Source organism: Pelecanus crispus, chromosome 1 (genome assembly GCF_030463565.1).
Source record: "Pelecanus crispus isolate bPelCri1 chromosome 1, bPelCri1.pri, whole genome shotgun sequence".
NCBI classification, from domain to species: domain Eukaryota; kingdom Metazoa; phylum Chordata; class Aves; order Pelecaniformes; family Pelecanidae; genus Pelecanus; species Pelecanus crispus.
In genome coordinates, this window is record NC_134643.1 from 61,991,098 (window position 1) to 62,009,521 (window position 18,424).

The following is an 18,424-nucleotide window of genomic DNA, read 5'->3' on the forward strand; positions in this document are numbered from 1 at the left end:
AAAAGACACAAGAAGGATGCACAGATTTTTTTTTTTTTTTTAAATCAGATTAGAGCATCATCCCAGGTTTCTGCATCTGGTCTTCAACTTCCCTTGGACAAACCAGAGGAAGGAAAAGTTCACCATTAATTTCACAGTAGCAAACTGTATGAGGTAAATGCATGACTGAGGTGATCGAGGGAGGCAGAAGAGGCTTATTTATTGTAACACAGGGAAGATGCCAATGCAAAGCATACCTGTCTTCAAGCAACATTCTTAGAGGGTGTCGGAAAATAACGGAAGATCGGCAAGAAGGATTGTAAATACCCTCAAGTGACTTGCAGCTGGGGCATAGAAAAACACGTATCATACTAATCATTGTTTAGTCTTTTGTGCTTGACAAGTAGACCATCTGTGTTTAGATAACATAGGCCTGTGATAGACTGAGAGGCACCCTATCGAACATGCTTGAGATTCTTGCCCTGCTGTAGGAAAGATCAAAGCACAGTGGTAAACTACGCCTGCGTGAATCCCTGATATACAGGTGAAAACCACAGGGTCGGCGATCATCTAGCAAGGACCGAGCTCCATGGCGCCTGCGTCCCCGCTTGTGTGCCTCCGCCCAGGTGCTGCTTCGGTGATCTCCCAGTTCATGAGGTAACAAAAATGAATTCACTCTTTGCATTTCATCCGTGGTTTTGTGGTTTTTCCTGCATCCTGCCTGTGTTGGCTCACACAGAGGGCATTACACACATTTTGCTCAGGGTCATCTAATTATGATATTCAGAATTGTCATGAAAGTTTCTGATGACCGTGCTCTTTACAAGACATGCACGTAAAGTCTTAGCTATTTACTCCAGGAAACTCCACAATCTTCCCTGCTGCCAATCATGCAAAGTCTGCTTGGGGTCTGAAATCTAAACTAAACATTCTACCCCGCCCGCACATCTTACTAGTGACTGCTAGAAACCGGTTCACATAATACAGATCATAATTTTAGCTATGATGCAGCTGAAATAAACCGGTACCATCAAGGCAGAAATTCAAAAAGTTAAATAACTAATTGTTAACACAGTTAACCATTAACAAAATAAGCAAAACTAAGCAGTACATCATGCAGCCTTCCTGGCTCTGCACTATTAACATGACTAAAGATTTTCTCCAAGGAGGAAGTCAGGAGTACTTGTTAAAAAGGCAGCATTTTTATTTAGGAGGAGACTTGGCAAGAAGGATACTTATAGACATACTGTTTAAAGCTACCCTTAAGTCTTGTTTGGGGTTATTTTTAGGAGTAATAAACACCCAGAAACCATAATCACATAAAACCATCCTTGCCAGTATGGAATAAGGACAGCTGCTAGGAATTGAGAGGAGATAAAATGCAATGACTTCTTTTTCAGGTGTTATTCACATCTGAAAATGGTGGCACTAAGCCATTAAGAATCAAGAAACTTCAGCTTAAGTTTTCTTCTGAACTGATCCAAATTCCAAATCTAACTGTTAGGCAAGGCAGGAGTGTTAGACTGCACAGCCAGTACCACACAAAAGAAAGGAACCTAGTCAGGCTTCCTTATTCTGAGGAAGAAGTTTAAAAAGTTGAGTGAAAAAGAACAGTGCTAAAACTTGTTTCATTCCTAAGTTTAACATTTTTACCTATGACTGGTCAACTTCCAGCAATCCATCCAAACTTCTGTTTAACCAATCTTTTTAAATACCTTCTACCTACTCACTAGTCCTCATGCCAAGCCATTGATTACAACCTCTCTAGTGAAAGAAAAGCACTGTCAAACAAGGGACTATGTCATTATGGGTATTTGATCGCCACCCAGACTTTGTCTATCAGAATTATCTTAAGCAGCCTAACGTCTACTAGTTTTATTTTCCCATTCAAATTCTTTTCAACATTGCTATCAAATACTCATCTTTCAGAGTTTAGTAGGGCTGGATTTAAGAAAGAGTATTACATACTGTATAACATCAACCACATTTTTTTATTTGAATATAGTTTACAGCATTATACCCTGACTGTATTAAGTTATACAACATTTATTTCTCTTCATGTGAAGAGGGAAAGAAAGAGAGCCTTTCTTTCATATGTATCTGCTATTTTGCCATATGTTCAGTTAGGTCATTATGACAGTCCAGTATCATTTAAGTAAATATATTCCTCATACTAGCTTCTCCAGGAATCATAAGGTGGATTTCATCTAATACTGAAACAGAGTAAGAGACACTGAGAAGTATCTCAAAGTTGATATAGCTATATACAAATATGTAATATTTTATCAGTATATTTTCCTGCCTGACTGCCAACCAATGTGTCTCAGTGCGAGCAGTATATTCTTATGAAACTGTAAGAAGATTAAGCTCAGACAGGATTTAAGTGTTATGTACACTCCACAGCATCCTTTGGCAGCAAGCCATAGTAATATTTTCCTATTACCAAATCAAGGTCACAGAGGCATGCCTTATTATATTACGTTGTTTCAGCAAATACTGCATACAACTTCCACATCCTAAAAAGGTATACAATAATAAGCTTCATAGAGGTATTGTCCTTTAAGCTTATACACAAGAGCAGAAAAAAGTTTACATTATTCAACTCTAGATACTTAAGTGAAGCGGCTGTGGGAGCTAACTAATCTCCTGCAAGGTTGCTCTATAGTCAGTGGAGAAAAAACAGCTCCTTTAGAGTGCAACTCAGGACTTCAGTATCTTTCATAACTTAGTAAGAACTGATCCACATGCAAAACCAAAACCAAACAGACCATGAAGTGTGGCACTTGGCTTTTTTCCTCTAATATTTACTACTGTTATAATCTTCAAGCCAAAGCAGAGCGGTGATGGAGGAAGAAGGCAAGATACACCCAAGCCCATGTACAGCTGAAATATTCATAATTGCTGTAAAAGAGGTTCTTAAAAAACAAATTCAACTCTTTGAAAGAAAGAAAGGGTTTCGAACAATAATTGAGAGAAAGCAGCACTTAAATTTAATCTCTCCAAGCTGAGTCCTTTTGGGTGCATCTTCTTTGAAGCTAAGTAGTAAAGACCATCTCACATATGGAATGGGGCTAGAATACCAACTACAGCACGCACTACTGCTCTATTAAGAGCAATAAAATCATTTCAATCTAACCTAGCTTACAATGGACACAAAGCTAGCATTTCCTTACATACCATTCCTCATTAATTTATTTCCCACTGAACTACCTTTTCAAGGTTAGCATTCCCCAAAGGAAGGAAACACACAATTTTTGTCCTATTCAAAAGACATTCATAATCTCCCAAACAGCAGTCTCTATTTGGCTCCTATTTTGTCAACCATACGTCACAGCAAGCACTGTATTTAGCTTCTGTCAAGATCTGGATCTCAACTTCACATTCAAAGGGCATCTATTATTCATCTAAACTACTCCCATGTAACTAGCAACAAACATCTCAAATTACTTGCTTGTTACAAAGGTCAGCCTGCTGGCGATATGAGACTAACAGGCTCACAGCTTCTTAAATCTGTCTCCCAGTGTCTTCCATTCTTTAATGTATCTATTTTGTGTTTATTTTTCTCTAACCCTCTAATTCCAATCTGATAAATCAAAGTCCTTATTATTTGACTTGAATTCCTTATGCCTACTCTTTCCAAACGAGTTGGATCCATAAAGGAAAACCCAAGAGCAAAGAGATGTATTTGCCGTGGGGACAGCTGGGGAAATAGGACCTAGAAGCAAATTACAAGACTAAGTTAGAGTACAGACATGCTCATATTTAAATAAATTTAAACCTCCTTACTGTCATGCACCCAAGTTCTCTTATTTAAATGAGCTACTCATAAGGCTCAATGTAATTAAACCAGAGATGGCCTGCTTTTTCTTCCTGCCACTGAATAAAATAGTTCAGCCACGTTATTTTCGGCAATCTAAGCTGTCCATGAGAAAGTAACAGCTATGGCTCATTTCAGAAGAGCAAGCGTGATAAGAGCACTATAACAAGACACAGTCTTGCAATCTGATTCTGAAGGGCCAATTTTATACTGCACCTCATTTACTTTAACAAAGCCCTTTTACTTTCCTTACATTGAAGTGACCTTTTCAAGGTTAAAATTGTGCAAAATCTTCTTAGCAGTAATTATAAGTTTCCCAGAAATGAAACACTGTGTAAAATGAATGTATTTCTCAACTACACTGTATAAATTGCAAGTCCTTAAGGTATAATTCCATCATCTCTGGCTTCCATGTTGAAAAATCTATTCAACTAATAGAAGAGAATTAAGGATAAAGCTGAAATGTACTAGCAAGCACAGAAATTGGTAGAAAGTTTGGAAAACAGGAAAAAAAACCCTGAAGATATTCCTGAAAATCTTAATTAAAACTGAGTGGATTTCATCTCCATGGTGCTTGGCTTATGGTGGTCAGATATTCCACATTATCCTAACTTCCCACTGCTATGCTTATGAACTAAAAAGGCCCAAATTTTCTGAACTGGTCTTTCAAAATTGAAATTAGTCATTTGTATCTGAATATAAGGCAAACATGAACAAAATGTATTCAGTGGTTTTAGTAATAATCATGTCGAAAGAATCAACTTTTAAAAAAAAAAAACATAAAAAACCCAAATAACTGAAACACAGCTTTGTTTATTAAGCTGCTTAAGTCCAGAAAAATTCCACTTTGTCCCAAACTTTCTTAGTGTACAAGTAAACTAATGGAGGTGATGGTTCAGTTCATGCTGCAGAGGCCTTCTATCTCAAAGTCTAGAGCTGACAAAACAGATGCGTGGAGATCAATAACATAAGCCCCGGTAAAAAAACCCTGAAATCATAGAATCATAGAATCGTTTAGGTTGGAAAAGACCTTTAAGATCATCCAGTCCAACCATTAACCCACACTACCAGGTCTACTCTGGGCCAATCAAGGGTAGGCTAGACTAAACCATGTCCCGAAGTGCCACATCTACCCGTTTTTTGAACACTTCCAGGGATGGTGACTCCACCACCTCTCTGGGCAGCCTGTTCCAATTCTTGACCACCCTTTCCGTAAAGAAATTTTTCCTAATTTCCAACCTAAACCTCCCCTGGTGCAGCTTAAGCCCATTTCCTCTCGTCCTAATATATATATAAATATAGCTCAAGACATAATAGATGAAAAAAATTCAAATAACCTCTAGATAAACATGCTGTCTTCATCTGCCACAACCACAGCAGGTCACTGCAATATTGAAGGTCGGGACCAACAGGAAGTATCTCACTTGAAGTAACTCATCTTGTAAGTAAGTAATCTTGAAGAGTTACGTAGTACAGTTAAGTGGAACATTCTGATAACTAAAAAGTGATATTCAATCATCTCTGCAGAGTTGACAGTAGTTTAGATGAAGAATTATTTTATGAAGAATTAAACCCTTATTAGGTTCTTCTTTATTAGAACAACTGTATTTTTTTTATTTTCCTCATCTTCCCTGTCTACCCATTCCTTTCAGAAGGTGGCAATGGATTACCAAAATTCACCTCCTGAACACCAGTCACAGATTTTTTTATTACTTTGATTGTTGAAAGAATAAAGATAGGCAACTGGAAGACATCATCCTACACAGGATCACTTTATTTTTTCCAGTTTGCTTGTGCCAGCATCAGAATTAATAGCAACACAAGATGCAGACAGGAACACTGCTAATTTAAAGGGGGGGGAAGGAAAATAAAAAAAAAGGGGGGGGGGGGGAGAGGAAGGCACCAAGCCCACCTTCCTAAAGGTGGATAAACTTTGTTGAAGATGAAGCGGTTAAAGTAAGAGCAGTTGAAGATCAAGACAAACTGTCAGCATTCCAGAAAAGAGATACTCCTAAGAAAGAAGGTGATTTTTTTTTTTTTTTTAAACTCCAAAGTTATTTCTATAGACAAAAATGATAGGGGAGAATTTGTAGGCTCTGAACTCTGGAAACTTAATCACCATTGGTTAAGTATTATTGCTATGCAGAACCTTCAAGGAAGAAGAGACTTTCCCTGCTAGAGGTCAAAATGAAGAAAAACAAACCTTATTTGCTTTAACCCCCATACCTCCAACATCAAGGGGCAAGACCAAAGCGGGGGGGGCGGGGGAAGTCTACAAAGTCTGCAGCTTTCATTACCACATGTCTCATAACCTGATCATTTCCTTATATCATTTGTACAAAGAACACTTCAATATGAATCAACAAAAATAGTTTCCTAAAGTAGGTCGTTGCTGCAGCAACGCGGCAGCTGTTTGGACTACTCCCTGCCACAATGACCTACTTTTCCAGTTAATATGTAACCACTGTAGTAGGAGCCCAATTTCTCCTTCCCTTCGGAGTCGCTGGGAGAGGATTCCTGTACCGCGGCCGAACTTTATTCCTAACCAGGACAGAGAAAAGCTTCGAGCAGGTACAAGCAGTGGGTCGGTAGAGCAAGAGCTCCTCTGTGTCATGTCTAGAAGCGTCGGCTGCTAAAGGTTAAATGAAACCTAATATGTGCTCGGAGTTCAAAAAGTACCAAGCCAGTGTTCAAAACTGGAGGAACTGATTAAAAAAAAAAAAACAGAAGGGGAAGGTGTCAAAGCGAACAGCAGCTGGTGAACAACGCGTCCCCTGCCCGAGTCAACAGCTGGCAGCAAGCGTCAGCACAAACACGCTGCTTCAGCGCTACATCCAGGAACAGGCTAGCGGACGTAATCCTTTATTACAGGTCTAAATAACATTAAATCCACATAAAAGGAAAACCCTTGTGAATGACAGGTAAAGCTAACACGTTTTTAAACCCTATTTAACCCTGCATGGACAGTGGAGTGGCGACATACAAAGGTACCGCACAAACCCAGGAAGTCACGTTGACAATTACTTAATTTCCCGTTTACTGTTACTGTTAATGACCATTAACCTTATGACAAAGGAAAAAAGATTACCAGTGCAACTTTTCATGGAACTATATGTTAACCTCATGATTATCTCTGTAGAAATAAGCCTACGAAGCTTTAAACATCAATCACACTGACTTGTGTATAGGTATTTTTTGATCAATTTATGCAAACCCTAAGTTCAAAAGCTTTTGTTCAAGGTAAAATTTAAGAGGCAAGCACAGGAGACTAACACTTCCAAGAGAAAGACACCTCATTCCAACAAAAGGCAAGCTATGCATTACCATATAGCACATCCTAATTAAAACTTCGGTTAACAGAAAGATTCTGACAGATATAGCTCTACTACAAAAGCAGAAAAACAAAGCACACACAGCAAAGCTCTCCAAAGCTTACTTTACCTTAAGTCTTCTTAAAACTTGTAAGTTCAGCAGGAAAAATGCTGGAATTGATGACAATACGGTACCTGACAGTGGAAAAGTTTTTGAAATTTCCCCCACACTTCCACTTGGGAACAAAGGATATATAATGAGATAATTACTCTTCCAAATCTCACACTCCTCAAACAGAAAAAAAACCACCCTAAAAATTATTTTTACTTTACCATGGCACTTGACAAGCTGTGCAGCAGCAGCTGCAAAGGTAGGATTCTGGAAGATGGACAAGTAGAAGAAAAAAATCATAGAATTATGAAAAAAAAAACCAGAAAAGCTGCTGCTGCAAGAGCAACATCTGATCACTAGTAACACTTCTCAGTTTGAAAGCGTGACCTCCAGTGCCAAAAATGCAAGCTCTGTTGTGCTGTCTCATATGGAAGTAGTAAAGAACTGGAGTAAAACTTCAGTAAATGCAGCATTGAAGAACTTTCCTTTGGCAAACTAACACAACGTTTCAGAGTTGGCACTGAAAAGGAGAGGTTGGTGGAGTTATATTTGAAAGAAAGCAGAAAGCCAAAATCTAAAATGTAAGAAAAAGAAGATTCACATTGTCCCCACAAACCCATGATTTTCATCATGGTTTGGAAGAAAAACACACTAGCTCTAGAATAAAGCACTTCTCACCAGTAAATTTATTGGCAACTAGCTTACAGAAAGGAAATTTCAATCAAATGAAAAAACTCTGCTCACTGAAAACCACTGGGACTATGTGATCAGTACTACTCTTCATACAGGTCTCCTCAGATTATGAAAGCCTTGAAATAAAAGGGGAAAATATACTACAATGAAAACTGAACTATCAATATCACAGCAATTTAAAACTTTTTCCTTTGTCATAAACTGACGAAACTACACATTAGTAGAGGTTTCCAGGTCATACCAGTTAAAGAGTATGCTGGAGAAAAAAAAAATTAAAAAGTCACTTATAAAAAGTAATTTAAAGAAGCATTTACAGGATTTGGGATATACTGCATAATAGGAGTAAACAGCAAACAGCTATGTTGTCTAAAAAGAAACACACATAAAGCCCAGTAAATGAGATCTTATTAAGCCTGCCATCTACTGAAAAATAATGATGGAAAGTCACAGAAATTATCCCTAGGCAACCCAAACAAAACAAATAATTCAGATGACATCATTTGCTTGATCACCCTTGTTAAGGCTTGGGATAGTTTCAACTTGAGTTCAGTACTAGCAAGACTTAGGAAAACAAAGAACAAAACCAAAATATAACCTCCTCCCCAATCAAATACCCTTCTGAAACCTGGATGGAAGAAATTACTCTGTAGTTTAAATGCATAGGCCCGTTTTACAGATGTAGAGTCATGCTTCTCCCATGAGAGAGGAATAAGGAAAACATAACAGTAGGCAATCTCTGCTAAAAGCTGTATTGTTCTCTTTTTCTACTTTAAGACTCCTGGAAAAAATGAGTTTGTTTATTCTCAAAAATGTGAAATATGAAGGGGGGAGGGGGGAATCACTTGATGCCATAGAATTTACAGGCAGAAAATTTCAACTGAGAGGAAACTCACAAGAGAACATAAGAAAGAAAAATTTTACTCCATTCTTCAATTAATCCAATGTATTGGAAATCAAATCATGCACTATTTTTAACGCCAGTTGCTCTCTAAAGTGGAGTCTCACAATTCTCTATACGCTTCTCCAGTACTTCAGAACTGCACAGATTGCAAAACTGAGATAAAGCTTGCCATGGTGTTCTGTATCTTTACTGCAGAGTAAAATTGTAACCATGCAGACCATGATTATGTTTTATGAACTATACAAAGCATGAAGTAACAAGCAACCTACATGAACGAGTTACCTATTGATTTACTCATCTTTCTGATGAAAGGTGCCCTCCTGTTTCTGTTCTTTCAATCATTATTCTTGCCCCCCCCCAAACTGCAGCACAGTTTACCCTTTACCTACAAGGTAAGTATGGCATTGACATTAAGGAAAAATGAAAAAACCACCTGCAAGTGCTGAACTCCACAGGTTCCTTACTATAAAAAGTAAAGCATTTCCTAGGTCATGGATTCCACACTTTGGATAGGTAACAGATAGGAACAACTTCTGTAAGGAAAACTTGGATTTTTCTAAGTAGCCTGTGCTATAGATATTTCATCTCCATCACTGAAGAATCAGTAATAACATGTATTCATACTTCACATCTTCCCCATCTGAGCTTAAGCAGATTTTTTTTTCAACATTTCTGGTTTTCATTTTGAAAGGACAGAAGTTTGTGTTCTGAAAGGAATCAAAGTTACAGCACAAGAATTTTGCAGCCTTTACTTTTCACAGCTGTGCAAGAGTCACAAACATACTAGCAGATATCAAAAAAGGAATGCATGTGACTGAACAGGAAAGGAAATGCTTTCCTACAAATCAAGAAACACTGAGATAAAGTAAGCTTCAAAAGCAGGCCCAGATAATTTCTCTAGTTTAGTTGCAGGAGGAAGCAATGCATAACACAAAAGCTCAGGTGTACATGATACTACATGCCTGTCACCACAGAAATTAGACTTGCAGGACACATCCTGACCAATGTTCAGCTGGAAGAAATCCCTTCTGCCTCTGATAATCTGAACAGGTTCCATCCTATTGCAAGGAACTTGTTGTGTTAGCACTTTTCAAAGAGATTATGAGCAATAATTTGACACCTGAATTTACTTCTGAAACCCTGAGTATTACAAAATTCTTATTTCCTACCCAGGTTTACCAATATAGACTTTCAGACCTTCCAAATACTAATGCAATTAATAAAAAAGTAAAGAATTTATGAAAAAAATGCATATTTGAGGAAGCTCTGTTCACTGCAGCTCAGCTACTGTCTAAACTAATGCTAACAAAGCTCATGCGTTAGTTTTTATTATTTCTCCATCAGTCACTGGTATGCTTTCAGATTCGTAACTGTTCCAAAAGTATAGATATACATGTGCACTTTTGCCACAGCTGCCTCCATTTACACACTTGAAACAGAACATTGCAGTATTGACCTCTTTTCCCCAGTCCTTTCCAGTCTGTCCTTCACCTCCACTAAGCATTTATTCCTGCATAAAAAAACTCCAAAGCAGTGAAAGCAAATGCTTAACAGTGACCTGAAAAATATATGGAGGCTTTGGGGTTAGAAGAACATTGCAATTATAGTTCACCTGTTGACCTAGATTGCAAAGAACTTGAAAGCCAGAAGTATATAGAAGCACACAAACTAACCTTGCTCCACATTTAAATGGGAGTTCTGAAAATTTAAGTAAAATGTATTGCACCAAAATGCCATAAAGTTCTTACCCCAGTAATCAAATGCAATCCTTTCCTAGAGGTAAGCAAAGGCACAGCTATTAAATCTGCTAACATGTGATATGCAAATTACTAAGCCTATAAAACACAAAGCCACATACTCCCACACTATTTCATGCTCAAGCTGACTTTTGCCTTTTTAGGTCACTATGGGAAAGGCACAAAATTCCCTAAAGCGAAGAGGTTTCTTTCAATACACAAATTAATACATCACAGACTTCAGTGTGACTTTTACACTGAAAAAATGGTCAACTTCACGGGCAGCTTGACCTTCCTCCTATCACGGGTTATGTAACTAACCTGAAAACCTGCCAGGCATTGAGAGGGTATGGAAAGGAACCATTTCCCTTGAAAATAAAGGCTTCCATGCTGCAGATAAACTGTCAGAAACCAAAGAGTTCAGGTGGTACAATGGCGAACAGTTTTTTCTGCAGCATTTGCATAATGAAATGCGTTTCAAGAGTATCTGCCATTTGTAGGAAAAAAGGCATTTTCACAAACTGAAGGAAAAAATACTTTATTCATTGACACTGCCACATACTGATCAGTTAAAAAAAAAAAAAAATCTGTATTCTTGATTGCCTAAAAAAAGCTGCTTTCGCATTCACCACAGATGGTGTTTCTTGGGGGTTATCACTCTCTCCTTTTATGACCAGAGCAGGCAACACTACAAGTTGCAGACAGATTACCTTCCCCTGCTCAAATAAAGAATGCGATCTATTGATACTTAGGTAAAATAAAACAAAAATAGATTTCTGGTCCCAAGAGAAGGAAGACTGAAGTAGTCCTACAGAGTTGTTTCAAGACTGCATTTGTCCCTTGATACTCTCTCAAAGTCCACACTCTACTCTTGCATATCAAGAACACTCTACCCAGATCTTCTCTTGATATCCTCAAACCTGGAGATCAGTGATGTAAAACCAGGTCTCTCAAACCTCAAAACCTCTTAACCTGAGGTATTAGATTCCTTCAAGATCAATTTTGCAGTCAACAAGCAAATTGTATAAATGCTGACTGAAATTTTTCTGGCCTATAGTAACTGCTACTTGCAAAAAACATCTTATTGAGCACTTCGCATAAAATTGGATTTGCAGTACCGCATGCTCTCTCCAGACCAAACAGTGCAGACTTCTTGTCCAATTTAATAATAGTTACATTACAGAATCTGGTGATACAAAATCATTCACCAAAATAAGCAAACAAGCATAGCATAATTTCTCAGCTGGCAGTGTTATTTCTCATATTCTGACAGTCTGACAAAAAATAAATCGGGCCTTTCCCCTAACACAGTAAAAAGGCCAATACGGATTTTTGACGATGTAACTTCAAAGGGTGTCAACAAATGGCAAGCCGCAGAAGAAACCAATAATCACCTTCCAAAAAACACACGGTGGTTACTACACAGATGAACAATGCAGGCCACAGTTATATGGCCATTTTAACCTGGAACAAATCCATACTGCCACTGAAAGAAATGGTACCTGCCCTTCCTTCCCCCTGTCGCCTCTTCGCTACTGCTACTGCGACCTTTTTGCTGGCACAATCTACCACAGAGCCAATCCCACCAGAACTGGTAACTCATCCCTTTCGGACAGACCGATGAGCTAACCTGGCTCACCACAGGGCTGCCTGCTATCACGAAAGGGTGGAACCACCCCTTTCATCAGCTCTGCGGGATTAAAACTGGGAGGACGCACGTCAGCGTGTTTCAGTGACGTACTTTGTAAATCATAGGACTAGATCATGTAACACCGCAAACTATACAGGGAATCGCTCAACTGTGGGTGCTTTTGGGGTGGCCAGGGCTTTCTGTGAAAGAGGACAGGTGGGCAACCTAGGTGCGTGGCACTGGAGGGTTTCTCCAATCTAACTGCCGGTACCACTGAACTCCCATCTGAACACGTGGCTTCTGAAAACAAGTTACCGCTCTTTGATAACAGATTTGGAAATTTACAGATTAATCACCCTCAATTTAGTAGGCTGGTTGGACAAAAGTGCTCCAAGTTGCGCACTGAGCTAGAGTTGAAGCCACTCATTAATCGGTATGACGGGTATGTCTAGAACACAGGATACTGAACTTCCCTTGCGGACCTGTTACACCCTGGCTATAGCAGCCCAGTTCAGCACAGGCTACCTACCCTGTAAAAGAAACCCCAAAATATCTACAGAATACATACAAAACTAACGTTACTCCCAAACCTGATGTACATCTAGCTTTGTATATGAAAAACCAAGAGCTATTCTCTAAGCCAAGTCTCTGTTTATACTTTAGATGATTTGCTTCATGTTAAATATTTCATAGATTAAACAGATTTTCATCCTAAGGGCTACACCATGAAAACAAACTTAAAGGGATGTTTTTAGCAGGGAAGTCATAATTATTTTGGCACACTCCTTTTTACATACCAAGCATGTCACCAAAATTAACAAAGTATAATACACAAATTTTGCCTGCCTGACTTACAGATATGATATCCTTTAATACCGAAATCACTCATAAAATAATTCTATTGACAAACTTTCTTCACCAATCCCACATCCAACAAACAGGTCTCTATAGGACAAATCATTTCCTACATAACCTGAAACTGTAAGCGTATTTTCAAAACCAGATGCACAGAATAGCAAAATTTAACAGATGCTACAGAAGGGTGTCCAAGTATTAATTTTTTAAAACAAGCTCCCATTTCTATGAATTGCAGTGATTGTCCTGGAAATGAAGCTTACCCCCCCCCACACCCCTTAGGTTTTAAAATTTTAATACGCTTTGAGGTATGAGTGTTAAAAAAAAAAAAAAAATCACATCTTTTCTTTCTCCTAAATCAATAGGACTATCTGCTGTAACAACAGCAGCTAACTTTGCAGGACGTTGAACACATCAACATTTCCACAAAATCTACTAGACATAACAAATTTTATTACTCTTATTTTAAAAGTGAAAGTTGTTCTCTTCAGGAATGAGTAAAAAAAGAAATACAAGTATTGGCAAGATTAGGCTATCCGTCTATTTAAATCAATTGCTGCAAGCAAGTCCCTTAACTAGCATATCAAAAACATACATACACACTCAAAAAGACAAACTAAAAAAGCAAATTATTAGCCAAAGTAAATTCTTAGGCAGCAACTAATGGAATGTTTGCATTGTGATCAACTGCCACTCTACTAAAACCAGGGCTAAATGAAACCCTCCCCAAGTGATACTGCTAAACGTTAGACCCCATTCTGCTTAACATGGAAAAGTCTGTGAGCACATACAAACACATTTTTTCGTAAGTAGGTAATGGTTACTTGTTGGAGTACGTAAGTTACATTCTTTGTCTACTCCGTTGACATAATTAGATGCACGCTAATTCTGGTGCCAAAAGTTTAAGGGCAATTGACAAAACTTTTAAGAGAGTGTTAGAGCAATTTTCCATTCAGCATCTCCCTCCACCATTTCTCTATCACCTTTTACTGCTCCAAATAACCTCTCTCTTGCAAGCCTCGATCTGTGAACGACACTGCAAAACTCATTATATAGAAAAAGCATCTCTCGATGGAAGCACATCTTGATTTATTTGACAGCTTGAAAGAAGGAACACTAAGAAGAAATAGAACAGAACCAGGAAAAAAAAAAAAAAAAAAAGAAGTGAGCTGAAGAAGGCCCTGGCATTTGTTACGTAGCATTCATGATTTTAGAACAGGTAGGCTGAATGCCAGGAGAAAGGAGGTCAGTAAGGCCATGTGACTGCTTAGTAATTAGACTTGCTCAATAGTGGAATTACACAAAAATATTAGTTCATGAGTGTTACATGACCGTTTAAAGAGAAAAGTTAATCAGAAAGCACCTATGTATTAAAGGCTGCTATTTGCCAGATTTAAAATACGTTTTTTACGTAACTGGTGACTCTGCAGAGGGACAATATTACTTCTAACAAGAAACTAAACATCCTGGTTTCTCATATTCTTGCACCATTTTTCCTCATATCCATTGTGTCAGTCACTTTGAACTCTGACAGACAAGAGTTTTGCCCAGGGCATCAGGACCATAAACTCACCAGAACATAAACTCTCGGTGTCAATCAATTCAAACTAAGGAAGGACTACTGTAAATTCACACCAGAAGATTAAATTTGACTCATGTTCCAAATGCTGAAGAGCATCTGCTCCTAATCTCAAATAAAATATTTTTGACTAATTCAACACCCTACTCCACAGGCATGTAAGCAAGGATCTTGCTTACGGTCATCAAGTGACCATGGAGATCAAATGCTTGATTATTAATTGCAAGTGCCAAATGAGACTGGCAAACCAAAAAACGGCATTATAATTCTTCTGTATGCATACTGTGAATGTGTGTGTTACCACCAGTTAAAAGTAACTCATTAAAACCACTGGAACCTAAAATGGATTCATTCCAAACCAGTAACTGTTCATTAAATAAGAATTTATTGAGATCACTAATAAAAATACAGGTCTAGCAGCCAGTTATTCTATAAAGTTACTGTACTTTTAAACTTGAAAAAATATGATCATCTCACAAAACCAGCCTATGAAGGCAGTGAGATTTCCTACTCAAATCCACATGTAGCATGTGCCTTGAGAGTATTTAAGTCCTAGGAGACTGTGTGAAGTGCTTTGGATAGGGGAGTTATAATTTACCCTTCTTTGGGAAATCTCCGGGTGGGGTGGGGAGCACACAAAAACAAAGGACTAAAAGAAAAATAAGCTAATACTGAAATAAATAAATAAGCCCACATCACCAAAAACTCAGCCCCTCTAACCAGCAACTAAAAAAAGATGGTTTTCTTCAAATGCAAAATGCAGTGCAGGGACTAGTTGTCTTTTAGATCACTGCGAACACTGTTAAAGTAAACCAACTAGCAAATGTGTCGCACACAAGTGTACTCAAGGGCTCTATTAGCTAGCAATCATATTAGATAGTCATTGAAGAACCAGGGCAGTAGCACTGATGACATGAACCTCCTTTTGCTAGAATCAAAGTTTACATTTGTCTATCATTCACTAGCTCTGAGAATATAACCAAAAACTGTTTAGTATTTCAATTGCAAAACACATTAGAAACCTATGAAGTATTGTTAAGACATGATTTCCTGAACACTGGAGACTTCTGTCAATTGCCCACGTTCTTTTAAAACTTCAGTAGCTGTCCATGCTTCATCCATAAAACTAAGACCTCTGAGCTTTCTTTATAAAAGTCAGGATTTGTTATTCAAAAAAACGTATCCCCTTCAAAACAATCAAAAAAAGTTAAAAAGCCTCTATAAAAGAAATGTACATCATGAACCTCAGATAAGAATAATAAGAGTTAAGACACTTCCCTTAAGTGGTTTGAACATTATTTTTGTCAGTGAATGGAATAACCATCAAGTTAAAGTTCACAGAAAGCATTTTAGTATCTCTATCTTCTGAAAATCAGAAATACGACCATGAGGAAAACTTCTTAAAACCTGGGGGGGGGAGGAACCCTCCAAAGTTAAGTCACTTTGCTGGTAAAGTATTTAATGGCCTGGGATAGAAATTACTAAATCTGAAAGAAATAATCCCTGAAGAGAAGTAGACTGAACTGAAACCCAAAGTATCTCAACTTTGTCATTCTTCCATGACGTGGTATTAAGCCAAGTTTCATTGTGCTTGTTCCATAATTAGGCAACTCTTCCTCAGCATAGCAGCCTGGGCAGGCTAAACTCACGAGCATTTCAAGTTCCTGACACTGGATGGACAGATGATACAAGAACTCCACCGCATTATCAGCCCGTTCAAAAGGGTAGCAACTTTCAGATCCCTGGTGACGTTTGAAGTAATCTCACAAGATAAGCGTGCACGGAAGTCCCACTAGCCTCTGCTTTATTATGGCACACGTTTAGCATGGAAGTGTCAGGCCCAACTCCACAGTAAAGTTCGGTTTTGTAATGAGGCAGGACCACAGCTGGCTCGAAGGGGTAGGAACACATCTGCACGCTCTGGGAAAGGACGCTGCCTAGCCTTCCCTGCAGGAAAGATATCCTGAGGAATTACTTTTGCACCAATCGAACAGCCCAAGTTTCTTCCAGCAGGGAGTCACCCTGCGGGGGCGCGGGGCCGCTGGCTGCCCAGAGGTGCCGAGGCGAAGCCCCCCCGGGGCCGCTCCTCCGGGGGCTTGCGGGCGGCTGCCGGCGGCGCAGCCCCGCTCCCAGCTCCAGAACCCCCGCTTCGCCGGGAAACCACGGCCCCCCGCCCCGCCCGGGGCCCGCGCTCCGCCACAGCCCCCGCCGCCTCTTCCCCCCTCCTCCCCCGCCGCGGCCCGGCCCGGGGCTGGGCACGCAACACCGCCGCGGCGCCGCGGGGAGGGCGGGCGAGGGGAGCCGGCGCCGGTGGCGGCCCAATCGGGCGGCGAGGGGAGGGGATGGCGGGGAGGCAGCGTGACCGCATACATAACGCGGGGATTAAGGGGGCCCCCGCCGGCCGCCCCCGCCGCCCCGCACTCACCGCCACCTGTTGATGCCCACGTTGGAGGAACCGGCGAACCACGGGTCCAGGATGTAGACGCAGCGGACCGTGTCGGCGCCCTGGATGCACTCCCGCAGCGCCGGGTTGTCGTGGAGCCGCAGCCCCTTGCGGAACCAGTGCACGGCGTTCACCCCCATGCCGCCGGGCCGGGCCGGGCCGGGGACGCGGGCGCTCAGCGGGAACCACCACCACCACCGCCGCCGCCGCCGCCCGCGGGGCCGCTCATGGCGCGGCGCCGCCGCTCGGCGCCCGGGCGAGCAACGACGGCGGCCGCCGACGCCCCGCGCGGAGAGGGGGCCGAGCGGCGCGGGGTCCGCGGGGCCTCGCCTCGGGGCGGGGAGGGGGAGGCTCTAGGATCCGGCGGAGGCGGCCGCCCGGCGGGGACGCATCACCCCGCGGAGCCCCGGCGCCGGGGAGAGCAGTAGGCGGAAGACTGGCGAGCAGGATCCGGCGGTGGCTCCGGGTCGGTGGCGGTGTCCCCCCTGCCCGCGGGAAGCGGCCGTCGCTGCCGGCCGCGCGCGCCTCGTGCCAGCCGGCGGCCTCCGCCTCGCCGCTCGCCCTGTGACTCTGCGCCGGGGCTGCGCCGGCCGCCCCGCCCCGCCCCGCCCCCCGCCGCCCATTGGCCGGCCCCTCGCCACGTGACCGCCGTCCCTCACGTTTCTGAAGTGTGTTTACTACCGGCGGGGGGGGCGGGCGGCGGCGTGGGGAGGGGAGGCGAAGGGCACCACCGGCCCCGCTCCCCGGGCCGGGCGCCCGGCGCGGACCCCGCGACCTCGGCAAGAATCCCACCCACCGGGACGGCGCGCTAGGCGGCTGGCCGCGGCGGGGGAGGGACGCCGGGGGCGGAGACCGCGCCCCCCTCCCCCCCCCGCCCGCCTTTCCCCGCCCCGGCTCGGGGCGGCGGGACCCGGATGAGCACGGGGCTCGGAGGAGGCTCTGGCAGCCGCCGATGCCCGTCGGGAGGCGCCTGCGCGCATGCGCGGGAGCCGCCGCGGGGGCGCGCGGGGGGAGCTGTTATGTATCGCGCCCTGCGCGCGCCCGCGGTGAGGCCGACCTCGTCCCACCGCACCCCGTCCCGCGGGGGCCGCGGCGAGGGCGCCCATTACGTAGTAATGTATTACGTACCCACGCGTGTGCGTGTGCGAGCCCGGCCTCCGCCGGGGGCCGGTTTGTGCGCGGCCCCCGCCGCCCACCGTCCCCGGCCCCCTGCCCGAGGAGGGAGGGCCTCTCCCCTCCGCTCGTAGGTTGAGGTGCGTGCTGCCGCTTACGAAACGGGCCGTGGGTGGTGGTTTGTTTTCTTCTTTTTCCGTTTATTTTTGTCGCTGGCCGCTGCGGTCCTGAGGTGATGTAAGAAAAGCTGGGCCG

At 42.3% G+C, this 18,424-nt stretch overlaps 1 protein-coding gene across 2 annotated transcripts in view; it reads right to left on the reverse strand.

Annotated features, from left to right (window-relative positions):
- The window catches only part of CRY1 (cryptochrome circadian regulator 1), a 38,603-nt gene extending 21,407 nt beyond the window's left edge, over window positions 1-17,196 (reverse strand). For both annotated transcript variants that reach the window (XM_075704687.1, XM_075704694.1), the window contains exon 1: window positions 17,039-17,196. In XM_075704687.1, the coding sequence (XP_075560802.1) occupies window positions 17,039-17,196 (158 nt within the window). The remainder of the gene's footprint in view (window positions 1-17,038) is intronic.
- Window positions 17,197-18,424: the final 1,228 nt, after the last annotated feature.